We start from the raw sequence: 26,225 nt of genomic DNA on the forward strand, positions 1-26,225 counted from the left end.
GAATTACCCAGCCCCATGCCTCTGCCTTCCCTGCTCCTGCAGCAGACCCTTCCCCTTGCTCACGGGGCTCTCCGGTCAGCTGCAGGAATGCACATGGCCTCACCCGAGAGCCACTCCCGGGCAGCCCTTCCCCTAACTCGCCGCGCTGGCTGTGCCGACTGACCCCTAGCAGCGCTCTGATTGGCTGCAGAGGGAGTGCCCGGCTCTCCCAGGCAGTGCTGGGTGCAGTCAGCGTCCCCTGCATGGACCCTGGCTTTACATGTGTCCCTTCAGTAACCCCGGGAGGGAACAACGATGTGGCTGGAAAGGAAAGGAACCCGGCAGCCCTGCATGTGGGTGACGGTAACAAAACCTCTCCTGGGCCGCACACAGAACCCCAGTGGGCTGCCGGTTGCCCCCCACTGCTCTAGATGATGCCTATGTACTGGATAAGGAAACTGACTAATGGTAACACTGTGTGCCAGGTGGAAATGCACGTGGAGTTTGTCACTGGGGTTAAGAATATTCTCAAACGACGCGCAGGGCACGTGTCTCCTTCCTAAGGGTCTGGGTTGTGTTTCCCAAGCAACCTGCATGTTCCTGAGCTATGGAGCAATCCCACTGCTGGGAGCATGAACAGCATCAGATTAAAAACCCCACTTCATCTGATCTCTCCCAGCCCTGCCTACACCCGCAGCTGCCTCAGGACTCAGAGCTGACGCGCCTCTGCCACAGACAAGAGGCACCATGCACTGAGTGCTCTCGGCCCTCGTGAGCTCTTTGCCAACAGCAGGTTTATGGCAGGCAATGGCTGAAGAAGGTGCAAGAGGCTTCGGCAGCCCCGTCTCACTGTCTTTTTCCGGGAGCGGGTTTCTCATAATCTACCAGATGGGCGTGGTGAAGGCTTTATGGGAATTGGCGCCTGACCTAATGCGATCAGCCTCTAAGGTGTATGGAGCATCGTGTGGGTCACTGGTAGCGGCAGCGCTGGCCTGCGATATGGACCTCGGTAAGGAAGGGTCGATTTACTTGATTCTGCAGGGGGGTGTTTTACACATGGGTGTTTCCCTGGGCACAGAACATGCAGCTGGAAAGGACCTCAGGGGATCACTGCTGGTTCCCCACGACTGGTCCCCGAGGCCCCCTGGAGGCAGTTTAGGAAGGCAGGAAGCTGGTCCCTGCAGTGTTCCCTCTAACTTTCCCATCCCCGAGCAGAATGAATTTTATGTGCACCGATGTCGAGGGGGCGTGTGGCACAGAGGGGACGTGTGGCACAGCACCTTCATATCGGTGCACATAACAGCAGTCACGTGGCGGGAGCACGGCCATTGGGACGTCAGGGACAGCGACGGATGGGGCAGTGCTGAACAACGTGCAGAGGAGCGGATGCTGGGGGCAAACAGGATCAAGTGGCTTTCCTGGGGAATCTCTGGGGGGGATGAGTGCAAGTCGCCCCCTCTGGCTAGGCAATGAGTAGTGCTGGGAGCACAGACTGGGTGCCGTGGGTGGAGGCAGCTACCCTGAAGAGAAGACTGGAGGGACTGGATCAAGGCCAATGTGTATGATGACGGCAGGAGAAATGAGAACTGGATGGGGCATAACCGGAACAATTGCTGCCTCCCTCATGCCTGCTCCTTGGGCCTGGGGTCTTATCTCCTTTGCCTCCCTGGGAAACGGGTTCAGCAAGCGTCCTGGAGCTTGTCAGCCCAGGCTGATATCACATCCCCAGTGCACCCTGCTCCAGCCTGCTGGTGGTGCCAGTGTTAAGGCCCCAGAGCTGCAGCGCAGGGCGGCCGGAGTGTCTAGAGGAGGCAGCAGGTCTGCACGCTCTGTGCACTGCTGGGTATTAGGACACAGCAACACTTGTTTGTTCCCTTAACTTGTCAGTTCCTTCCTTTAGAAATGAGCATGATGGGCGGGGGGGGGGGGGGGGGGGGGGAGCTTGTCCTTACTCCAGCCAAGCTGGCTTTCAAAGGAGGCTTTGCTGGGCTGGGACATGTACAATTGGACCAAACCCAGGGCCTGCCTCGTCAGGTCTGTGGCAAAGCGCCCTGGTGAGCATCAGGTACGACCTAGCAATATAGTCAAGCACCTTGAGTCACAGTCACTCTGTGATGCAACATCTGGAGCCTGCTCGGGGGAGTGAAATCTGAGACTCTGAGAACCTGCCAACGGATGGCTGAGCGAAAGCCCGGGAACCCTTTTCGTTCCTGCCAAAGGCTTTGGCTCAGGGCTTAATGCTCGGGTGGATTGTGTGAAAAAGGCAAGGGAGAAAAGGTTTGCTTTGTTTTCTCTGGGTAGTTCCTGCTGACCCGACTCCCCCTGCCGGAAAGGCTGGGGACACTCAGCTTCACACTCTTGCAACCACTGAGAAGACAGGCGCTGAGATTCTTGGAAACCGTTTTGCCACAGAGCCCAGTGCTGGGTTAGAACACTTCCTATCGCTAATCACCCAATCCTCACCCCAGGCTACCAGGAATCCAGATGTGCCAAACGTTCCGCTGAGAGCAGCAGCTCGGACGATCTCATCACTGGTATGCAGTCAGATCCACCAGGACGTAGTCGTTACTATTACAAGGTCACAGACTTTGAACCGACAATCCAAATCAAAGACTTACAGCCGGGGGAGGGGGGGAGTAGATTGCACTGTAAGATTGCACGTGCCCCGATAATCTGATCAGGTTCTTAATAATAATTCATGTGGGCCAAAGTGGATACTACCGAGCACATCACTGGGGAAGGAGTCACAGATGGGACTGTTTGGCACATTTTGACTCTGGATCTGTGTAAATACTTGGGCTCAGCTCATCTGGGGTTCTGATCCAGTTAAATGAACTATTAAGTTATCCAGGTATCAAATTAACTGGAAGGTGGGGGAGCCAAATTCTGTATGCGAACAACCCAGCCCTTCACTCGCTTAACCTTAGGCAATACGCATCTTGGATCAGGGACCACTGCATTACTCGCGTGACCAGCACTTTGCCGTGGAACCTTGGACTGGGCATTCTAGGGCCTGTTCCAAGACAAGGCACAGTAGCGTTCTAGTCTCCTGACTTTACAATATTCCATTCAATAGGCTGAGGAGTGTGAGTGATCCTTATTCCTTCCCAGATCTGATAGAAGAACTGTTTTATGAAGCTCTCGAGGAAACCAAGAAAGCGAGTATTCTCATCCTCTGTCCGGGTTACCGTATACTTCGGATCATCGAGAAGGGGATACATAAAGTGCTGTCGGAGAACTCACACCAGCTGGCATCAGGGAAACTTTATGTTTCCCTCACGCGGCTGTCTGACTTGCAGAACGTCATTGTGTCGGAGTACAGGTCGAACGAGGAGCTGGTGCAGGTAAGGGGGGCTGTGTGTCCTGTGCATTGTAAAGAAATTAAACTGATGATGACTGACAGAAAAGACAACCGAGTTTCAGTGACAGCGGAACTCTGGCGAGCTGAGCTCAAACTGCAGGTGTAGGCTGGGAGAGGAGAATTCAGCCCTGTTCAGTTCCACGGAGACTCCACCCTCTGCTGAGCCCCAGACAAGTGTATCAAGTTATGAGCAGAATATTTCATCAGCTCTAATGCTCATTGACTTATTTATCCAGAGGCCATTTGGAGATGGAGGCAGAAGCCACATAAGAGGATAATCAATGAGATGCAGGAATACCAGGGTACAAAATCTATTGGAAAAACAGAACAGGTTGTGCTGGTGTATGGGACAGAAAGAGTAGAATCAAATATGGTGAAAATCTTAAATGAACCAAACAGTACTATGAAATCTCTATGGATAGCAATTCCTTACTCTAATAATAATATAGCTGTAGAAATATATTACAGGCCACTTGACACATATGACACTATGAAATGTTCAGGGAGATTAGAGAGGCTATATAAATTAAAAAACCTCCATAATAACGGGGGATTTCAAACCACATTGACTGGTACACGTCACTTCAGAACGAGATGCAGAGATGAAGTCTCCGGACACCTTAAATGACAGCTTCTTGGAGCATCAAATCTTAGGAACCACAAGAAAAGAGGCAGTTCTTGATTTCATCCTAAGTGGAGCACAAAATCTGGTCCAAGAGGTGAATATAGCTGGACCGCTTGGTAATAATGACCATAATATAATTAGACTTAATATTCCTGTGGTGGGGAAAGCATTACAGCAGACAAACAATGAAGCGTTTAATTTCAGAAAACAAGGAAGTTAAACAGAAATTAGAAGTACAGAGACAAAAGTGAAATCCCTGAAAGCTACATGGAAACTTTCAAAGACACTATTATAGAGGTTTACCTTAAATTAATACCCCAAATTAAAAAACAAAGTAAGAAAACCAAAAGAAGTGCCACTGTGGCTAAATAATCAAGGGGGCTGGACTTGACGGCCTTCTAAGGTCTCTTCCAGCTCTATGGTTCTATGTTTCTATGAAAAGAAGTAGGAAAGAGACAAAAAGGCATCATTTTAAAAGTGGAAGTTAAGTCCTAGAGAACAGAATGAAGCACAAACACTGTGAAATGAAGTATAAAATATAATAAGGGAAGCCGAAAAAGAATCTGAAGAGCAGCTAGCTAAAAACTCAAAAGTAACAGCAATTTTTTTAAGCAATCAAAAGCAGGAAGCTCTGCTAAACAACCCTGGATAATCAAGATGCCAAAGGAGCACTCAAGGACGATAAGGCCATTGTGGAGAAACTAAATACATTCTGTGCATTGGGCTGAGGATGTGAGGGAGATTCCCAAACCTGAACTATTCTCTTTAGGTGACAAATCTGAGGAACTGTCCCAGATTAAGGTGTCATTAGAGGAGGTTCTGAAACAGACTGATAAACAAAACCTTTAATAACCTCTTGAAATTCAGTCCTCCTTTGACTCGGTTGCGACAATGCCTTAGAGCTAGCTCCATATGGAAGAAAAGCTTCATTATGCCCACTTTACAGGTAGGAAAAAGTGAAGCACAGAAGAGGGAAGTGACTTGCGTAAGTCCCATGACAAATCCGTGGCAGAGAATAACCTGCCCCTTTCCTGGCCCACTGGGAAGTGCAACTAACTAACACAAGAGCAGCAAAAGACATTGCATGTAAACTGCTGGCAATGGCCCAGCATCAAGACAACCCATTTCCCCCTTTACGCTGCCTTATCATGCCACTTTATGGAGTTACTTGTGCCATAGGTGCAGCATTTTCAGAGGGACACGTTGTTTCTTGTTTGAGCCTCTAAAATGCTTCTCTGGTTCTCTCCTCACAGGCATTAATCTGTAGCTGCTTCCTTCCTGTCATCTGTGGCTGGAGCCCTCCCTCCTTCAGAGGCGTGGTGAGTGGCCTTTGCCAACTCTCTGGTGGGGAACATTACTGGCCCACCAAACAGTGGGCTGACACAGCTCTTCGGCATGCAGGTGTTGTGTGCAGCCCTTACTGCCTGAGGGGCTTGCGGGTTATTTTGCCAAAAAGCATTTTTGTCAGTTTCAGTCCATGGGACTTCATGCTCCTTAGGTCTGATGCAAGTTTCCAGTTGGTTAGAAGCGGCGGAAGAGGCAAAAAGTGTAAATGAAACCTGCATGTGCTGGAGCCATTAGCCCTACCATGCGCCCAGCTAGCACAAATTTGTATTCATGTGCAGTGCACAGATAAGGACCTGTCCTGAACCCAGGCCAACACAATGGCATCTAGGACTTAGGGACCATGGTCTCACTAGTTGTGAATTAGGGTAATTCCAGTAAACATAATGGAACTGTGCTGATCCACTCCCTGGGTCTCTTTGATGAATCCCAATCCTTTGCCTTAGCCACAAGACTACCCTTCCTTCAATGGCGTTATCTACATAAAGGCTTGATTCTCATTTGCACTAAGACAGTGCAGATGGGCCTTAAAATGGGCATAAATGTGATCTGCACCCGTGTTAAGCAGCCTTAATGTAAATGAAAACTGGGCCCATACTTTCCTATTTTACATGTCTAAGTTGTGATTTCGATCTCCTAATGGGCTTTGGCTCTTTTGTTAAGGCCTGCCCATGAGATAGTGCTGTGATCCTCACAGACGATGAACCATTATCTGATTCAAACTCCGTGTCTTCTCAGCGTTACGTTGATGGAGGTATGACGAACATGCAGCCTGGCTCTGACTCAGAAACCATCATCACAATATCCCCTTACACTGGAGAAGTCGACATCTGCCCCCGGGACTGTCCTGCCTATTTCAGCTGCATCAACTTCTTCCGAAGCACCTTCCAGCTCTCATCTGAGAACTTGAGCAGGCTCAGTTATAGTATTTGCCCACCCAGTCCTCCAGTGAGTAGCCTAAGAAACTGCACAGTGCCACACTGTTCCAGTATTGCCAATCCCAAGCTCATTAGGCTCATAAATAAACTCCCCTCCCAAATCACCATTAGCTTAAAAAAAATCACGTGCCATAGGAAAAAAATCTGTGTAGGTTCTATTTGCCTTCCAAGGCATAAAGCTTTGGAACTGACCGTCCTTTAATGCTGAATGGTTTCCCCTGCAGGTGCTACACGAGTTTTATCTCCAAGGATACCATGATGCTGTTTTCTTCCTACAGAGGCACGGTAAGTGCTTGGAAGAGGGGTGGGTCTACGTGAGGTATGTGAAGTTTATGGGGTTATTTGTGCAGACATAATGGTTGTAATTATTAATAGGGGAGAACTGGACAAAAAATGGAATGGACAAGAAAACTCTGCAGCAGACACCTCTGCATTGTGACAAAGGTACAGAATCTGTGTTTCTTCTCTCCTGAGTAACATTGCGCTGGCAATATCAAATTTAAACATATATCCCCAAGTCCCAGAGGTGTAGCCGTGTTAGTCTGTATCTGCAAAAACAACAAGGAGTCCTGTAGCACCTTACTCCAGTGTTCAGCTTAGCAAATGAAATCAAAGGTAAATAAGGTCTCTGCCTAAAGACATTTCTAGCGTTAGACAAAGCATAAATAAAGGAAGAGATGTAACAAAGGTGATAGGAATTGGGTTATTTAAACATCGCAAGTCTTGTTACTGCCAGATTCAATAGCAGCTTGGATTCTGGTCTATTAAAGGCACAGGCTACAGAACCATGGTCCAGAATTGAATTCAAGATTCTATTTTTGTTTGAAAAAGAAGGTTGGTGCCAATCCTCATGGTTGAGAATCCCATCTTAAAAACTTAAAATCAACTGAATGGAAACCCAAACTGAAGTGTGTTCCTGAATCTGAAACTGGAAAAAAATAGCTGTTTCATATTAACCCATTCAACTCATGACACTGCTTAAACTTACCAGCATTAGTTATTTCACAGGCTTTATTATTGTTTTAAAACCTTCCAGCTAGTGTGTTTATTCCATAATCACATGCAGCATTTGGCATTCATTGCACTTTCACCAAAAGCCTCCATTTTTACATATGAATAAAGAGGTCAGAGAGGGTGTGTCTAGACTACAGTTTTTTTGTTTTTTTAAAAGTGGCCTTTTTTAGAAAGCAAAACAAAACAAAAAACCTTCCCTGCATCTAGACTGCCAGCATGCTCTTTCAAATTAAATCGAAAGAACACAACAGTTTTTTCGACCGCAGTAAACCTCATTTTATGAGGAAGAACACCTTTTTTCGAAAGTGCTCTTTTGAAAAAAGGCGTTATTGAATGCAAACAGGGCTTTTTTGAAAGAGAGCCTCCAGACTGCCTGCTTGCTTTTTCAGAAGTACTGGTTGTAGTCTAGACACTTTTTCAAAAGTATCTCTCGAAAAAGCCTCTTTCGAAAGAGGTTTGCAGTCTAGTCTTAGCCAGAATTACCAGTCATAGGATCATAAGACTGGAAAGGACCTTAATAGGTCATCTAGTCCAGTGGTTCTCAAGCTTTTTTCATTTGCAGATCCCTAAAAAGTTTCAAATGAAGAGGAGAACCCCTCTGGCAATCTTAAGACAGTCTGCAGGTTAAGAACCATTGATCTAGTCCACTCTCCTGCACTCAAGACAGGACTAAACTACTAAGCCAATCATGACAGGTGTTTGTCTCTAGCCTGTTCTTAAAAACCTCCTGTGATGGGTTTTATACAGAATATCTTACTGCCCCTGTATAAAACTATGGTACGCCCACATCTTGAATACTGTGTACAGATGTGGTCTCCTCACCTCAAAAAAGATATTTTGGCCTTGGAAAGGGTTCAGAAAAGGGCAACTAAAATGATTAGGGGTTTGGAACGGGTCCCATATGAGGAGAGGTTAAAGCAACTGGGACTTTTCAGTTTAGAAAAAGAGGAGACTGAGATAGAGGTCTATAAAATCATGAGTGGTGTGGAGAGGGCGGATAAAGAAAAGTTATTTATTAGTTCCCTAAATAGAAGAACTAGAGGACACCAACTGAAATTAATGGGTAGCAGGTTTAAAACTAATAAAAGAAAGTTCTTCACACAGCGTGTAGTCAATCTGTGGAACTCCTTGCCAGAGGAGGCTGTGAAGGCTAGGACTATAATAGAGTTTAAAGAGAAGCTAGATAATTTCATGGAGGTTAGGTCCATAAAAGGCTATTAGCCAGGGGATAAAATGGTGTCCTTGGCCTCTGTTTGTCAGAGGCTGGAGAGGGATGGCAGGAGACAAATCGCTTGATCATTGTCTTTGGTCCACCCTCTCTGGGGCACCTGGTGCTGGCCACTGTCGGTAGACAGGATACTGGGCTAGATGGACCTTTGGTCTGACCCACTACGGCCGTTCTTATGTTATTCCACAACCTTCCTAGGCAATTTATTCTAATGTTTAACCCCCGAGAGGTAGGAAGTTTTTCCTAATGTCCAACCTAAACCTCCCTTGCTGCAATTTAAGTCCATTGCTTCTTGTGCTGTCCTCAGAAGTTAAGGAGAACACATTTTCATACTATTCTAACAACTTTTCATGTATTTGAAAAGCATTATGTCCACCCTCATTCTTCTCTAGACTAAACACTTCTTTCCATCTTCCCTAATAGGTCATACTTTGTAGATCTTTATAATAATTTTTGTTACTCTCTTCTGAACTTCCTCCAGTGTGTCTGCATCTTTCCTGAAATGGGGCAGCCGGAACTGGATACAATACTCTAGCTGAGGCCTAATCAGCCCGGAGGGGAAGAGTTACTGCTCGTGTCTTGCTTACAACATTCAGTCCATTCCATCCAAGCACAAGGTCAGATGAGGCACAAGAGCAAACAATGTAATGGGAAGACTAGCCAAAAGAGATTGGAGGAGGAAGAGGAAAACATGGTTGCTTGGCACATGGAAAAAGGGAGGATGTTTCATTTATAGCCACAGCGCAGAGGCATGGAGGATGAAATGAAGGGTTTGGAGTTGTCTGTGTTACTGAATATAGGATGGTTAATTACAATTGAGAAAGAATATTTTGAAAAATCCCCAACTATCAGGAAAATATCTGTCATTTGTGAATTGTCCCTGAGAGGGAATGACGAGGTTTACATGCTGTTCAACATTAATACGCACTGTGGTCTAAAAATCCATTTGAGGCAGGCACTTCAGACTAATCAGTACATTACCAGTCCCTGCAAGGTTCACACCTTAACCTATGGCCTAGGACTTAACAGGGTTAACAAGAGCAAAAGTGAAGAGGGATGGAGACCAGCTTCCTAAACAGTCAAAGAAAAGAAGTACACTGCTCTGACCTTCATTGATCCTCTATATTTGGAAGGCTCTTCACTGTTACATTATTCATTGCCCCGTACTCTGAAAAGGTACTGACACCAGAAACGTTGAATTTCAAATCCGAGGTGATGGAAAATGTGACATTTAAGAAACAGACTCCTACCTTCTGCCAAGTTGTACTTTTCCCTATTCTACCACTGCTGCGTTACTGGGACTAATGGATAGAACAGTGGGCTAACGACAGACCTGAGTTCCTTTTCCAAATTTGCCATTGGCTTAGTGTGCAACCGTGGGTAAGTTATTTCACTTCAATGTTCCTCACTGTCTCATTTATCTGGTTTGTGCAACCAGAGGAACTGCAGAACAGATTTTTAGTTCATCCATGAATCACACTGTTTTACCAAGTTGACCGCAATTTTAAAGTCCAATAAAAGGAGTTCCGTGATCCTTTAGGATAAGGCAGCCGTAGGAGATGGTCAAGTGGAGAGTTATAGAGCAGAATAGATTGTCGAGGCTTCTGTGATCAAACTAGCCTGTTTTATGAAGCTGGAAAGCAATGCATGGATATTTATTAAATATATGCAGTGCCCCAGTACTGAACTGCATGTGTGTTTACTGCACTGAGTCAAGTGAAGCATACTTGCCCAGTTGTGGAAGTTGCCTTTACTAGAGTCCCATCTGTTACTTGCCTTTCATCCAAGGATATGAATGTGCTCTATAAAATGAATCCCACCACACCTGTGAAGTACTATTCCCATTTTACAGATGGGCAAAGAGGAGCCGAGAGAGCAGTTACGTTTCACAACCAAGGTCTCACAGCAGTGAAAGAAGCAAAGACACAGATCTTCTTACTTGGTGTTTAGCTGTCCCGTAAGTCAGCCTGTCCCTCGTTGCTCGAGTATGCATATGTAAGGACACAAAAACCTTTGTCCCATACAGCTTTATACTCTTGGTAACTAAATATTGCAATGCCGTAAACACATTTCTGCAACCCCCTTTAGTAGATTTCACTGAGATTGATACATCAGAATGAAAGCTGGGATTAGACCTCAGGGGCCTGGGCTCCCTGTCCCTCACTAACAGTTAATCCTTCCAGGAAGAAGAGAAGCTGAAATTTTCAGAGAAGCCAAGGAATTAGGCATCCTCAAGAATTTCTGGAGGAAATACCCATCTAGCTTCAGTATGTAAATTAAGTCTGTATAGCAAAGAAGGCTGGGGTTTGCTATTTTTATTGTTTTTCCAGAACGCAACAAGTGTTTAATCAAAGAGTCCAAATCCCATGTCCTCGTCAGACTCCTCAGATTCTTCCTTTTTCTCTTCCTCTTTCTTCTCTTCTGGAAGTCAAAGAAGGTGTAAATTAATATTTGCAAGTCCAAGAGCTCCTGCCAAGACAGGGGTTGGCAATAATTTTTGGCCAGGGCCAAAAATTTTTGAAGTGGCCCTGGGCCGCCCCGGAAGGGGCAGGGCCAGGATGCTGCTGGGCTTCCCCATCCCCAGACTAGAATTGTTCGGGGGGCGGGGGACCCTTTCCCCCTCGGCACCCATGCCCCTGGCAGGGCAGAAGGAGGCTTCGCACACTCCCCCCGCCCCAGGCCAATCAGGGCCTGGGGGCAGGGGAGCTGCACGATGCTTCCTTTGCCCTGCCCTGCGCGAGTGTACAGCACTTTGAAGTGCCATGTGCGCCTTGCAGGGTGGGGGGGGAGGGTGGAAGAAACTCCTCGCAAGCCTGGGGGCAGGAGAAGCAGCAGGGCCTCTGCAGGATGGATCAACCCACTTGGCGGGACGGATCTGGCCTGTAGAGGCTCTTTTGCCCACCCCATGCTAAGAGATGGAATTCTGGACCCTTCTAGTGCGTGTTAAATTTTGTGTTTGACTAATGAATGTTGTATGCACACAGTGACAAATGTAGTATGTATGAATTTAAACAACCCTTTCCCTCCCAACGCTTGGGGGCAATAAAAGTTACATTTTAAGGCAATAGTTACACCACTAGGGAAAGAAGATTTGGGCAGGCCTTGGCTTTTAAGGCATATTTTGTGTAAAGAGAGGTGACTTTCAACAGTGCTGTAAGACACAGGTGCACAAATCCCACTGACACTGAATGGGATATCTGAGCCTTGCTCCCAAACAGCTTCTGAAAATACAGTCCTCAGCCCCCAACATGTTATGCTGAAGTGAAGTCACTCCTGTGAGAGATCTCCCAGTGTAATCTTAGTTTACAAGTTTGCTCTGTGTACATTAAAAATAGTAGTTCTACATTTAAACCGACAATAGCAAATCCTACAGTTAGGAATGCTATGAAGGCTCATGCTTCAGGTCAGATTCATGGGATTTTCTGCTACTGGATAACGAGAGCAACGTTCTTAATCTCACACACAACCCAGGAATTCCCCTCCCTCAAAAATGAGGCCTACCTGCAGGTGCATCTCCACCAGCAGCTGGAGTAGCAGCAGGGGCAGCAGCAAGAGCACCGTCTGCTGGAACACAGGCTAGTTTGGAAAGGCCTACGAAATGAGAGACTTGTAAATAACACCCACACGGCCCCATTCTAAGAGCTCTCAAAGTTAAGCAGAATGTTCTGTACTTCGGTAACCTCTCTAAAGAGATTTAGCTTGCCTGTTATGTCCCATAAAAGGGCAACATTTCACACGCAGCGCACAAGTGCACACCTGGAGCAAGACAGCACTGTATGGGAGAGCTCTTGAGATGAATGAAATAATTGTTAACTTTGTCTCCCGTATTTAGTAGAGCCATGAAGGCAACCACTCTGAAATGCGCACACAGATAAATGATGCCCAAACAGAAAATCCACAAGCAGCTGCACTAGATGTGTAATGCAGTAAAAGAATTAGCATAGTACAAAATTAAGAGAACTTGCTCATTTTGAAGTTCAGTTATTTCAAATCACTTCTTTGCTCATATTAGAGGAAAGTTAAAAAAGTGAGCACTAATCTTGAAGTGTCTCATTTGTAGTGGGAAATTATTTGGTGTGCAGAATGAAAGTTAGGCTGAAAACTAATGCACCAAAATGAAACTGGATTTTCAACTTTGCAGTTAATTTATTCCTGAGCTCAAGACCACAGTTTCAGAATTTAGAGCACGGCTCTGAATTATACAAGTTAAACTGCAAAGGAAAAAAATATCCACAGGCAATGAAGACCTGAATTTTAATCTTTCTGAAAGGCATCACAGGAGATGAAAATCAATGGTCATTATAATGCAGCACAGAACCTAAAAGGAATGAGCACTCAGCATTTAACACCGGTCTTCAAACTTTACTAACACTGACTAATTAATCCATTAAACAGGTCCCCACCTACTGAGGTAGGCATTTTCCACATTTGAGATAGGGAAACATTCAAAAATATGAGGTGACTTGTCACAGAAACAGTGTCACAGGCTACATTGGAACTCAGGAGTTCCTGAATCTCAACCCATGCTCAATCTAGAACAGAATCTTGGTGGCAACTGTATGTTAATGCTTACACAAATGTGCATTTTCATAAGAGCAGGAAAATGTAACTGAAAAAAAGTGGCACTGTAATCTGTTGGGGATATATGTTTGAATTTGATAGCCCATCGTGGACCTGTAATTTAACTGAAATGAAAAGTGATTCAAAATTAGTATTATGAAGTAATGTAGTCACCCTAATCAAACATGCTCTAGTTATAGTCCTGTGGTTTTCCATAGGCACCAGGGGAGCGTTTTTCCATTTGAAAGGATAAAATAGAGAAATATCCAATTTCTACTTCAAATAAATTGAAGTCAGAGTTGATTTAAGCTCTTCTCCTGGTTTAATGCAATAATCTATATACTCTTTAACAATCAAACCTGCTTTCAGACCGACTGAGCTGCCAGGACAGACACCTATTGTATTTTATTAAGTTTGTAACAGATAATCCTTCTGGAGATACTTCTCAGCAAATCAGTATTTTTGCTGACGTTTGCTTCAGTTAAGTAAATATGAAACCCAACATTTCCCTTATAGATCAATCCACAGATATGCAAACGGACTGAGTGCTCCACTTCAGTTCTGCAACAACTGAGTTCTTAAAATATCATCAGTTTTTACCTGAGTTAACAACATCATCAACATCTTTGCCATTCAGTTCACTGATGACCTTTATTACGAGAGAGAAAGAGAGGTTAAAGCTCAATTCTGGAGTTGTGGGTGTTCGATATGTTTAGGCTCTTGACACAGGCAATTTCTCTGGCATATTCATTACCAGCACTGGGATGCAGAACAGAAAAATTAAACAATGTACTGAGGAGTCAAAGGGACAAACAGTAGCTTAGAGGCAAAGAGAGATTTTAAAGAAAGTTTACAAGATCAACTACTCACAGTGATATGAGCATAAAATTTAACAACGATCGAAACAGAACAGTTATCAGAATGAAGACCACTGGGTTGCAGATACGTCAGGGTAAACACTGCAGCACTGAATGACTGTAATGCTTTAGAAAGGGAAAGAGGCAAGTAAAACTGACATGGACCAGTGCTAAAGATAATTACACAGCACAAACAGTGAAGAACAAACCAGATTCAAAATTTGAAACACATGCAAGTAAGGAAGTGGCTTTAAAAAGAAAGCTTCAAAAGGGGAGCCAAGTTAGTCTGTACAGGATAAACTTAAAAAACAACAAATAGTCTAGCAGCACTTTAAAGACTAACAAAACATGTAGCTGGTATCATGAACTTTTGCGGGCACAATCCTCTACAGATGACCAGAGAGTTGTATGTCCAGAACCAAAATGAATAGGGAAGAAGGGGAGAGGGGAGGGGAGAAACAAAAGGAGGCGGTGGGTATATAAATATCAAAGGGAAAACTGAGCTAGTATGTAACAGGCAAAACTGATAATCTATAAGCACCTAAAAACTGGATAGCTAGAAGAAGCAGATAAGGACCATTAGTTAGCATTGAGAGAGGAAGAGTACTAACACCAGAATCTACACAGACAAAGAACCATTGGCACCTTCATTGGTTGGTTGATAATGTCCCAGCCATCCGGTATCTGGATTCAAACCATTGGCATGAGAATTAAACTTGTGAATGAACTGTAGTTCCAACCCTTCCCTGTGTATTTGGCTTGTGGAATTGGTCTGTAACAAAACAGCAACTTGAAGATCTCTTAACGAATGACCAGACAAATTAAAGTGTTCACCAACAGTTTAAAAAAAAGACAGACAGACTTCTAGTACAACATGTTCTTGTCTTAGGAGTAATAACTAAGTGCAGTAACGAATCCCTGCACACTTACTTGCTCAACATGTTTTTATCCTGTGTTCCCGTATCAGGTGTCATTGAACTCATCAGGCTTTTAAAAATTTAACACTAAAAAAGTTGACCAGAAATCTAAGCACTGAATTATTCCTTTATGTCAAATGTCTCATAACCTACAATTGCTTCAAGTTACTTGAGAACACAACTGTGCAGCGAGGTAGGAAACTCTGTTCCTGGCTCTGCTCTGACTATACAGTAACCTTGAACAAGTTTTTCCGTCCTTCTGTTCCCTTTTCATTTCTGTTCTCCCATTCCATGTTTCTCAGAACAGCACCCACATGATACAGCACCTATTACAGTGGGGACTGCGTTTCAGCTGGCAAAATTTGGCTCACGGGCTGGATCTGGCCTGCTACTACCTTGGTGCTGGTCACTTTGCATTGTGGGTGGGGGTGGGGCAGACAGGGAGCCTGTCTGAAGATCTCACTGGGCTGCTAGCTGAGAGCTGCCTAAGATAAGCCGGTCCCAGCCAGAGCTGATACTTGGCACCCCAACTTCACCCTCCCTACAACCCTCTGCACCCCTGCTCCTATACCCCCTTGCAGGCTCCCCAAGTCACAACCCCCTCCCAGATGCTGCACTCCCTTTTACACCCCTCCAGGTCAGAATCCTGCCCTGTATCCTTACCCACTCCCAGCATCCCAATCCTCCCTCCAGGTCACAACCCCGCCTTCACCCAAACTCCCTCGCAGAGCCCAACCCCTACCCCAAGCTCCCTTCTGCACCCAGCCTCCATCTCAGACTTCGCACCGCCACCATTGATATCATGAAAGAGTGCAGCCCTTGACCACTTACCAAATTCCTGGAGTGGCCCCTCCATCAAAAATTGCTGCCCACCCCCACGCTAGGCACTACAAGTAAACGAACATGGACAGAGTCTCTCACTGATGGCGATGTAGAAGGACTCAGCAAATACTACAAGGGAATATGTATAAGCAAGGTCAGACCAATGTGAGAACCACACACAGAGTTACACATGGGACAGGCAAATTGTTCATAACAACTGCAGGCTTCTAGAACTTGCCAGGAGTTAGTGTCCCTTGCTTCAAAGTGGTTAAGGGCCGCAACACAAATTTGCTGCCAACTTGCTCTGACGTGGGTTGTTTTCCAGTCGCAATACCCATCTTGCACAGCTAAGAAAAGTTACATCACATGCTGATCTTTATCTACAGGCAGACACTTATATTTGTAGAACCCTCTCTCCCCCCACATCCTCTCCTTACTCCTCTTCCCAGTCAGAGTAGATAGCAACAGAACAACCAAGCAGCTGACAATCAATATTAAAGCTTTTAGAGCAGACAAAAGGTGAAACCCCTAAATCCCAACATTTGCAGACAGATTTATGTCCTCTGTTACTGACAGAGATTGTATAGAGCGACAAGTACAGTGAGAAGAAACAGTTATCAGATTTTTCTGGCTTTCCTCCCAGCCCCCAAGTCTCGAAATGCCACATTGCAGGGTGTTTCTCTCTCTCCTGCTGCTGTCCGGACACAAGAGTGATCTCTAAGCCAAAATGCCTCCAATAACCCAGACCATCTTCACAGGACTGTCCACATCCAACAGTCTGGGAAGATCAGGGCCTGAGCTTTGCCCCCTGCCATGGCAGCACTTTGCACTCAAGTGCCACAGTTTGTATTAAATACCAACGCACTTCCAACTGGCAAGTTGTAAGAACTCTTAGGTGCCCCAAAGCAAACAAGAAAGCAGTGTGTCAAGCCCGTTTACACAATTAAACCACAAGGCTGTCCTATTTTGTATAGCCCTGGAGCCGCAGAGTGCTCCTGGAACTACTTCAGAAGGCAAGAGACAGACTAATGCAAAGAAACCAACCTTGTTGACACGTTCATCATCTGCATCAATACCAACGCTGTCAAGGATCTTCTTGATGTTCCTGGCTGTAGGGCTACTGTTGCCACCCAGGACTGCAAGCAGGTAAGCAGCCACATGACGCATTCTGAGACACCCCCAGAAAGAATTCACGTTAATGTCTTAAAGACCTAACAAGACAATATGGTGCACAGACCAGCATACAATCTCATTTAGTGCAGGGGTGGGCAAAAGCCTTTCAGAGGGCCAGATCCGGCCTGCCTAGGGCTTTGATCCAGCACACAAGGGCGTTTCAGGCTCTGCCCCCTAGCTCATTGCCTCAAAGCGGGAGAGAGGCGAGAGCCCTTCTAACTGCTTCTATTTAAAGGGCTGCCGTCTTCCCCAGCCTTGGGTTGCAGGGGAGGGGAAGGCCCAAGCCCCTTAAATGAAAACAGTTGAATGGGCTGGCTTCTCTGGCTCCCTAGCAACCTGCTAGGGATGTGGGAGCCGGAGCCTTCTCAACTGTTTCTATTTAAAGGGCTCTCCTGTTCCTCCCCTTGCTGGAGGAAGGGCCAGCTCTTTAACCAGAAACAGCTGAAAGGGATCACAGTCCCCTGCTATGTGCTAGAGACAGGGGAGCTGCAAGCCCTTATTGCTGTTTCTATTTCAAGTGCTCTCCTTTTCCCTGGGGCTGCTAGCCAATGCTTTGCCTTGCAGCAACCGGGAAGGCTCAAGCCCTTTAAACAGAAACAGTGGAAAGGGCTGGCAGAGGCAAGGGGAGCTGTGAGCCCTTTCAGCTGTTTCTATTTCAAGGGCTGGCCCCTTCCCCCACCTGTCAGGCACCGGGTTGCCTAGTAGCTGTGGGGTACAGGAGAGCCCTTTAAATAGAAACAGCTGAGAGGGCTGGCAGCTCTCAGCTCCTCTAGCATGTTGCAGGAGATGCCAGCTGTGTCTATTTAAAGGGCTTTCCTGTTCCCCAGGACTGCTAGGCAAGCATTGCCTGCCAGGTGCAGGGAGGGCAATAAGCCTTTTAAATAGAAGCACTTAAAAGGGCTTGAGTCTGTCTCCCTAGCAACTGCATTAGATGCTGGGAGCACTGCAAGCCCTTTTAAGTCTTTGGCTGTGTCTACATTGGCGCGATCTTGTGCCAAAGCGGCCACTTTTGCACAAAAACATGCTGCCTGTCTACACTGGGGGGAGTTCTTGTGCAAAAACACTGATGTTCTAATGTGTGAAATCAGTGCTTCTTGCACAAGAACTATGATGCTCCCACTCATGAATAAGCCCTCCTGCGCAAGTGTTCTTGAGCAAGAGGCCAGTGTAGACAGGCAATGTTAATTTCTTGCGCAAGAAAGTGTCTACACTGGTGCACATCTCTTGCACAAAGGCACATGCCAGTATAGATGCTTTCTTACGCAAATACTTTAATGCAAGAACTCTCGCATTAAAGAGTATTTGCGCAAGATCATGCCATTGTAGACATAGCCTTTCTATTTAAAGGGCTGGCCCCTTCCCAGTGCCTATCAGGCAAGGCTTGCCTAGCAACCTGGAGAACACAAGAGCCCTTTTAACAGAAACAGCTGAAAGGGTTCACAGCTCCCCACATCTCTAGTGTGTTGTGGGAGACACAGGATCCCTTTGAATTGCCCAATAACTAACGATTTTTTTTATAACTGGTTGTGATAAAAATATCTAGATGCCATTATTATAGTCAAGTGTGGGGAATCATTTGTAACCCATAAAACCTAACTGAATATACTTAGTGTGGGAGGAAAAACAGGGACTTTGATAGTGATAGAGATGTAGCTGTGTTAGTCTGGTGTAGCTGAAACAAAATACAGGACTATGTAGCACTTTAAAGACTAACAAGAGGGACTTTGATACTATTTCATGGAGTCATAGGTCTGGAAGGGGCCTCTAAGTCATTTAGTTTAGTCTCCTACACTCATGACAGGAGTAAGTATTAATTTTCAGTACCCTATGTTTAATGTTAGCGTTGTAGTTATTACAAATGTTACAAGTGTTCTCAAAATCTTAGTGTTATTACAAATTTTACAAATGCTGCCTTCTATGATAATCTTTGGATAATGCTGTATGCAGTTAATTATTGTTATATTTTATTATGGTACTTTGTTGCATAAAAAACATATTGACATCTTTTCACAGCACATGCCCGCCCCTTCCGGGTCAGCCTGCAGACACTTCTGAAATTTGTGAAGTGGCTCTCTTTCAAAAATTATTGCCCACTCCTGATTTAGTGGCTAATACAGAACTACAGATCCAGAGGGAGGAAACTGTTGGAAAGGCCATTAGCTACAGATACCTTCTTCAGGCTCACAAACTTTAGCAGGCAAGCTTTTATGCTGTCTTTACACTACGAGGCTATGTCTACACTGCAGGCTTCTTGCAAAAGAACTGTTTTGCACAAGAGTGCGTCCACAGTGCCATATGCTTTTGCTCAAGAGCATCCATGGCAGAGTGGACGCTCTTGCGCAAGAAAGCTCTGATGGCCGTTTTAGCCATAGGGGTTTCTTGTGCAAGAAACCCCTGTTGCCCGTTCACACTGCCTTCTTGCGCAAGACGGTTTATTCCTCGTGGGGAGAGGAATAACTCTTGAGCAAGAAGCCCTCCGTTTTGATGCTTTACTGTAAATGTATGTGCGCAAGAACACGCGTGCAGTGTAGACGCTCCGCAAGTTTTTGCACAAGAACTACCGTTCTCGCGCAAGAAGCCTGCAGTGTAATCATAGCCCAAAGGTTTTCCCAGCATAATAATACTAGCAAGATCTTCTAGTGACAATGCAGTTAGGCAAGCAGCTTTATTCTAATATTAAGTACTAGAAGATTTAAGAGATGCTGCTTGGGTCCTTCAGGGCAGGGGTTTGGGAGGTGTGTGGGGGATTCAGGGGAGGGAGTGGAGGCAGCTGGGCCAGGTCAGTAGGGGACTGCATTGCTTAGCCAGTGGTTGTTCCCTGGGGCTGGGGTGCTTGCTGCCCTCCTGGTCATTCAGGGGTATAACTGTCCCTGCTATCACACTCCCCCCTGATGAGAAACAATCACATTCCAGGCACAGCCAATTGTTTTGGCACAACCAAATCCTGACCTTGCTTCAAGTTGTGGGAAGAGGATGCTGCATACCAAATTTGGTGGTCCTAGCTCTTATCGTTTAGAAGTTCTTGAACAAACAGACGGATGGACACAAACTCTTGCAAATATATAGTAGAGAAGAAAGCTTAGGGCTGGTCTAACACAACACATTACAATGGCACATCTGAGCCTGCTGCGCTACTGCAGCACTTCAAAGTAGATTCGGTGTAGATAAATACAGGTATGCAGGGGCAACATTAAAAAGGCAAAGGCACAGAACGAGCTCAATCTAGCTACACACATAAAGGGAAACAATAAGACTTTATATAAATATATTAGAAGAAAGAGGAAGACCAAGAACAGGGTAGGCCCATTGCTCAGTGCGGAGGGAGAATCAATAACAGGAAACTTGGAAATGGTAGAGGTGCTTAATGACTTCTTTGTTTCGGTCTTCACCAAGAAGTCTGATGATGAAGGAATGCCTAACATAGTGAATGCTAGTGGGAAGGGGGTAGGTTTAGAAGATAAGATAAGATAAAATAAAATAAAAATTACTTAGAAAAGTTAGATGTTGGCAAATCACCAGGGCCTAGAATATTCAAGTGGGTAGTAGAGGAGATATCTGAGCCTTTAGCTGTCATCTTTGAAAAATCATGGAAGATGGAGCCCATTTATAAAAAGGGAAATAAGAACAACCCAGGAAACTACAGACCAGTCAGTTTAACTTTTGTCCCAGGAAAGATAATGGAGCAAGTAATTAAGGAATTCATTTGCAAACACCTGGATAATAGGGTGATAGGTAACAGCCAGCATGGATTTGTAGAGAACAAATCATGTCAAACCAATCTGATAACGAGTCCGGTGGATAAGGGAGAAGAGGTGGACGTGGTATACCTTGACTTTAGTAAGGCATTTGATATGGTCTAGCATGATCTTCTTATCAATTAACTAGACAAATACAATTTAGATGGGGCTACTATAAGGTAGGTGCATAACTGGCTGGATAACCGTTCCCAGAGAGTAGTTATTAACGGTTCATAATCCTGCTGGAAGGGTATAACAAGTGGGATTCCACAGGGGTCTGTTTTGGGACTGTTTCTGTTCAGTATCTTCATCAACAATTTAGATATTGGCATAGAGAGGATGATTATTAAGTTTGTAGATGATCCCAAGCTGGGAGGGGTTGCAACTGCTCTGGAGGATAAGGTCGTAATTCAAAATGATCTGGATAAACTGGAGAAATGGTCTGAACTAAATACGATGAAGTTTAATAAGGACAAATGCAAAATACTCCACTCAGAAAGGAACAATCAGTTTCACATACAGCATGGTAAGTGACTGTCTAGGCAGGAGTACTGCAGAAAGGCATCTAGGGGTCAGAGTGGACCACAAGCTAAATAGGAGCCAACAGTGTGACACTGTTGCAAAAAAAGCAAACATCCTTCTGGGAAGCATTAACAGGAGTGCTGTGAGCAAGCCACAGGAAGTCATTCTTCTGCTCTACTCTGCGCTGGTTAGGCCTCAATTGGAGTATTGTGTCCAGTTCTGGGCACCGCATTTCAAGAAAAATGTGGAGAAATTGGAGAAGGTCCAGAGGAAAGCAACAAGAATGATTAAAGATCTAGAGAACATGGCCCATGAAGGAAAACTGAAAGAACTGGGCTTGTTTAGTTTGGAAAGGAGAGACTGAGGGGGGACATAATAGCGATTTTCAGGTATCTAAAAGGGTGTCACAAAGAGGAGGCAGAAAAATTGTTTTCCTCGACCTCTGAGGACTGGACAAGAAGCAATGGGCTTAAACTGCAGCCAGGGAGGTTTAGGTTGGACACTAGGAAAAGGTTCCTGCCTGTCAGGGTGGTTAAACATTGGATTAAGTTGCCCAGGGAGGTAGTGGAATCTCCATCTCTGGCGATATTTAAGAGTAAGTTAGACAGACATATATCAGGGTTGATCTAGACCAGGGCTACTCAACACACGGTCTGCAGTTAGGATGCTAACTAGCAGTTAATTGACTCGTCGAGTAGTTGACGGTATTTCCATTGACTACTTGATAGGCACTTCTGGATGCAGCCCAGGGCCAGCAGGAAGTCCTTTTGACTCGGCTGCACGCGGGTGCCAGCTATGACCCCGGACTCCACGCTGGAGCCAGAGTTAACTGGGGACTGCCCAGCTGATCCTGGGTTCCAGTGAAACATTTCCCTGGAACTCGGGATCAGCTGGAGAACCCAGCTGACCCTGTGCGCCATGCTGCACTGCTAAGCCCGGGCTCAGCTATGTGGTGCTGCCACTTTCAAGTACCACTTCCCCCCCCCCCTTTGCTGCCTTTATCTGATAAAGGCAGCAAGAGGGAGGGAGAGAGAATTGACTAGTCGACTGACTATCTGATAAGCATTTGCTTATTGGAGAGTTGACTAGTCTTTAACATCCCTAGCCCATGGCCCATTTGTTTGCGGCCCAAGATGGAGTTTGTATTTACATGGCCCGTGAGTGGGAGCCAAAAGGAAAAAAGCAGTAAATATAATAGTCTTCTGTTGATATGCATTTTTGTAGTTAAATTCCTGGACTATTATTGCTCATTAAAAGTGCTGTCATATGGGTAAAAATCAGGTAAATATTGCATTTTATTAATATCAGCAGAACTGACTTAAATGGGGCCTGTGTGTTGTGTAGTCATGCCTTAATCTTTGTATTCATTCCTGTCAGCGTGAAAGAAGCTATTTTTTCATATATTTGCATACATATTTGCATGTATATGCAACCACATTTAAGTTGTGGCCCTCAGCATGTGCTGAGAGTATCATTGTGGGCCCCCCTGGGACTTCCAAAGTTGAGTAGCACTGATCTAGACCGTACTGGGTCCTGCTGTGAAGGCAGAGGACTGGACTCAATGACCTCTCGAGATCCCTTCCAGTTCTAGTGTTTATGATTCTATGAAATCTGCCTCCTTGAGCGGTGGTAATTAGGTTGACACTAGGTACACAGAGATTTAGGTGGGATTAACTATGTCACTCGGGGGATTTTTCATACCCTGACCAACTTGGTTCATCTGACTAATGAGTATACACCAGGCCACATGGTGGTTCAGAAAGCAACATATGCTGTACCTGTACAAGTAGGCTGTGTCTGCATTGGCACCCTTTTCCGGAAAAGGGATGCTAATGAGACCAGTCGGAATTGCAAATGCCGCGGGGGATTTAAATATCCCCCACGGCATTTGCATGAACATGGCTGCCGCTTTTTTCCGGCTCGGGGTTTTGCCGGAGAAAAGCGCCAGTCTAGACGGGATCTTGCAGAAAATAAACCCTTTTCTGGAAGATCCCTTATTCCCAGGATGCACCTGAAGTGATTTACCAGCATGGAATGCTCATCTGCTATACTGGCCAAGTGCTCCTAGTGTGGCAATGGCCATTCTGACAAAGCTGCACTTTGAATGGATATTGTAAACCAAGCTATGCTGGTAAAAGCTTCTGCTGGCAGAACTATGTCAATCAGGTATAATACCTCTGATTAATGTGACAGTACTGGTATCACTCTGTAGTACTGAACAGGTTTTGCTATATTGGTAAAACTGCAGCTACACCACAGGAACTTGTTGACATAGCCTTGGTTAAAAAAATAGCTTCGACTGTATCACCAGTCCACATATGGGAATAGTGACAGCTAAACTCATAATGATGGAAAGAAAACCCTTTTTTAGAAATCACAAAAATCGTAAGGGTTAAGCTACTTCACTCATGGGCTGTGTCTACACTGGGCCACTTATTCCGGAAAATCAGCTGCTTTTCCGGAATAAGCTGTGAGCTGTCTACACTGGCCCTTGAATTTCTGGAAAAGCAACGACGCTCTACTGTACAAAATCATCCGCTATTCCGGAAAAACTATTCTGCTCCCGCTCGGGCATAAGTCCTTATTCTGGAACACTGTTCCGGAAAAGGGCCAGTGTAGACAGCCCAGTAGTTTTTTCCGGAAAAAAGCCCCGATCGCGAAAATGACACTCGGGGCTCTTTTCCGGAAAAGTGCATCTACATTGGCCACAGACGCTTTTCCGGAAAAAGGGCTTTTGCGGAAAAGCAGCCTGCCAATGTAGACGCTCCTTTTCCGGAAATACTTATAGCGAAAACTATTCTGCTTTAAGCATTTCCGGACATTCATGCCAGTGCAGACACGCTACAGACCTGAGGAAAGAGGGACCCACATCCCATCCAATGTCAGCTCTCCAGGGGCCAGAGCGGGAACGCGCGAGAGGAGAAAGGGAGCAGGGAGGAGTCTGGTGTCACCGTGAATCGAGGCATGACGTTGATACCCACAAGCCCCCACGCACCTCCCGCGCTGAAGCGCCCCGCCGCGCCGCAAGAGGGCCTTTCCCCGCAGCAGGGCAGCCGCGACTGCGAGCTCGCGCCTGCGCACACAGCGCGGGAGGCCGCCCGGCGCGCGCAGGCGCAGCCCAGCCTCATGATGGGGGCAGTCACGGGGTCCCCGGGCCATCCCTGGGCGGGGCAGCGGGCGCCCAGGGGGCTCAAGGAGGGAAGGGGCCCGGTCCCCACACTCACTTGCCGCTGCGGCCCGCGCTCTGAGGCGGGTGACGATTGGCCTACGGGGGCGCACGGGCGGGTCAAAAGGCGCGAGGTCAAAGGTCACCCTGCGTCTTCCTGTCGCTCTCTCTACGACGGCTCCGAAAACAAAGGCGGCTAGTAGCCCCGCCCCCAGCCGCGCTTGGTCTGCGCATGCGTGCAGAGCAATGGGCGCTGGGCCCGCCCTCTTGGCCGAGCCCCGCCCCTGCCTGTTTAGAGAAAGGCGGGGCCGTGGGTTGCCAGGGCAGAGGCTGTGGGGGAGGAGGGCCTGCCCACCTGGCTGAGGCCCTGTAGCCATGGGGGGTCCTGGGGGTGGCAGCCCCCCCCCAGGCTAAGTCTGCACTGGCACGATCTTGTGCCAGAAATATGCAAATGAGGCTGTGTGGAATATCACTGAGCTTCATTTGCATATCTAATGAGCCGCCAGGGTATGGCTAGACTGCAGGAGTTTTTCAGGATTCTGGAGACATCCCAGAAAAACTCTTCTGCATCCAGGGATGTGTTTGTTCTTCTGCTTTTTTTTAGCGGAAAAGCAAACATGATCTTTTGGTCACCCCTATATGCCTCTTTCCACAGGAAAAGGGGGCTTCTGGTCATGTGTCCATCTTGCCCCCAGAGTTACCTCGAGGGGTGTGGCTAATGGGGGTCAGAGTACGTTTAAAAAAACTTCTTTGGGTGCACACCCTAAGGAAATGTGCTGCATATGCCTATGCTTTTTATAAATACATAGAAGCAAAAGGAAGACCAAGGAGAGGGTAGGCCCACTGCTCAGCGAGGAGGGAGAAACAGTAACAGGAAACTTGGGAATGGCAGAGATACTAAATGACTTCTTTATTTCAGCCTTCACCAAGAAGTCTGATGAAGGAATGCCTGACATAGTGAATGCTAGTGGGAAGGAGGTAGGTTTAGAAGATAAAATAAAAAAAGAACAAGTTAAAAATCACCTAGATGGCCTGCAAGTCACCAGGGCCTGATGAAATGCATCCTAGAATACTCAAGAAGCTGAGAGAGGAGGTATCTGAGCCTCTAGCTATCATCTTTGGAAAATCATGGGAGACAGGAGAGATTCCAGAAGACGGGAAAAGGGCAAATCTAGTGCCCATTTATAAAAAGGGAAATAAGAACAACCCAGGAAACTACAGACCAGTTAGTTTAACTGTGCCAGGTAAGATAAAAGAGCAAGTAATTAAGGAATCATCTGTAAACACTTGGAAGGTGGCAAGGTGATAGGGAACAGCCAGCATGGATTTGTAAAGAACAAATCATGTCAAGCCAATCTGATAGCTTTCTTTGATAGGATAATGAGTCTTGTGGATAAGGAAGAAGCGGTGGATGTGGTATACCTAGACTTTAGTAAGGCGTTTGATACGGTCTTGCATGATATTCTTATCAATAAACTAGGCAAATACAACTTAGATGGGGCTACTATCAGGTGGGTGCATAACTGGCTGGAAAACCGTACTTGGAGAGTTATGGTTAACAATCCTGCTGGAAAGGTATAATAACTGGGGTTCCGCAGGGGTCTGTTTTGGGACTGGCTCTCTTCAATATCTTCATTAACGATTTAGATATTGGCATTAAAAGTACGCTTATTAAGTTTGCAGATGATACCAAGCTGGGAGAGGTTGCGACTGCTCTGGAGGATAGGGTCATAATTCAAAATGATCTGGAGAAATTGGAGAAATGGTCTGAGGTAAACAGGATGAAGTTTAATGAAGACAAATGCAAAATGCTCCACTTAGGAAGGAACAATCAGTTTCACACATAGGCTACTTCTACACTGGCACCCTTTTCCGGAAATGCTTAAAACGGAACAATTTTCTGTTATAAGTATTTCCGGAAAAAGCGCGTCTACATTGGCAGGATGCTTTTCTGTAAAAGCACTTTTTCCGGAAAAGCGTCC

General features: G+C 45.9%; 2 protein-coding genes across 3 annotated transcripts; one reads left to right on the forward strand and one right to left on the reverse strand.

The window, feature by feature from the left end:
• The first annotated feature begins 774 nt into the window (after positions 1-774).
• On the forward strand, positions 775-10,056 carry LOC102453155 (omega-hydroxyceramide transacylase-like). Its single transcript, XM_089773595.1, has 8 exons — positions 775-988; positions 2,448-2,513; positions 3,091-3,323; positions 5,219-5,284; positions 6,048-6,257; positions 6,472-6,532; positions 6,623-6,691; positions 8,913-10,056. The coding sequence occupies exons 1-8, from the start codon at positions 787-789 to the stop codon at positions 8,924-8,926; spliced, it is 921 nt and encodes a 306-aa protein (XP_089629721.1). The 5' UTR covers positions 775-786; the 3' UTR covers positions 8,927-10,056.
• Positions 10,057-10,789: 733 nt separating this feature from the next.
• On the reverse strand, positions 10,790-24,534 carry LOC102451906 (large ribosomal subunit protein P2-like). 2 transcript variants are annotated; one of them, XM_075909942.2, is made up of 6 exons: positions 24,302-24,534; positions 16,690-16,813; positions 14,552-14,590; positions 13,650-13,698; positions 11,991-12,080; positions 10,790-10,910 (listed from the first exon to the last, which is right to left on the reverse strand). In XM_075909942.2, exons 2-6 carry the CDS (start codon positions 16,810-16,812, stop codon positions 10,834-10,836), a joined length of 378 nt encoding a protein of 125 aa, XP_075766057.2. In that variant the 5' UTR covers position 16,813; positions 24,302-24,534; the 3' UTR covers positions 10,790-10,833. The 2 variants fall into 2 exon arrangements, with proteins under 2 accessions (XP_075766057.2, XP_075766059.2); XM_075909944.2 differs by lacking the exon at positions 14,552-14,590 and having other exon boundaries at positions 24,302-24,490.
• Positions 24,535-26,225: the final 1,691 nt, after the last annotated feature.

Source organism: Pelodiscus sinensis, chromosome 27, assembly GCF_052426305.1.
Source record: "Pelodiscus sinensis isolate ZL-2025 chromosome 27, ASM5242630v1, whole genome shotgun sequence".
NCBI classification, from domain to species: domain Eukaryota; kingdom Metazoa; phylum Chordata; order Testudines; family Trionychidae; genus Pelodiscus; species Pelodiscus sinensis.

Bases quoted from the DNA above. Each gene is read 5' to 3' on its own strand.
- LOC102453155 (XM_089773595.1), top strand. From the start codon at position 787: ATGGCTGAAGAAGGTGCAAGAGGCTTCGGCAGCCCCGTCTCACTGTCT. The intron at 989-2,447 runs GTAAGGAAGGGT...TCCTCACCCCAG, and splicing joins GGCCTGCGATATGGACCTCG to GCTACCAGGAATCCAGATGT. The intron at 5,285-6,047 runs GTGAGTGGCCTT...GTGTCTTCTCAG, and splicing joins CTCCCTCCTTCAGAGGCGTG to CGTTACGTTGATGGAGGTAT.
- LOC102451906 (XM_075909942.2), bottom strand. From the start codon at position 16,812: ATGCGTCATGTGGCTGCTTACCTGCTTGCAGTCCTGGGTGGCAACAGT. The intron at 13,699-14,551 runs GTGCCAATGGTT...CTCGTAATAAAG, and splicing joins TTATCAACCAACCAATGAAG to GTCATCAGTGAACTGAATGG. The intron at 10,911-11,990 runs GTAGGCCTCATT...TTTGACTTCCAG, and splicing joins TGGTGGAGATGCACCTGCAG to AAGAGAAGAAAGAGGAAGAG.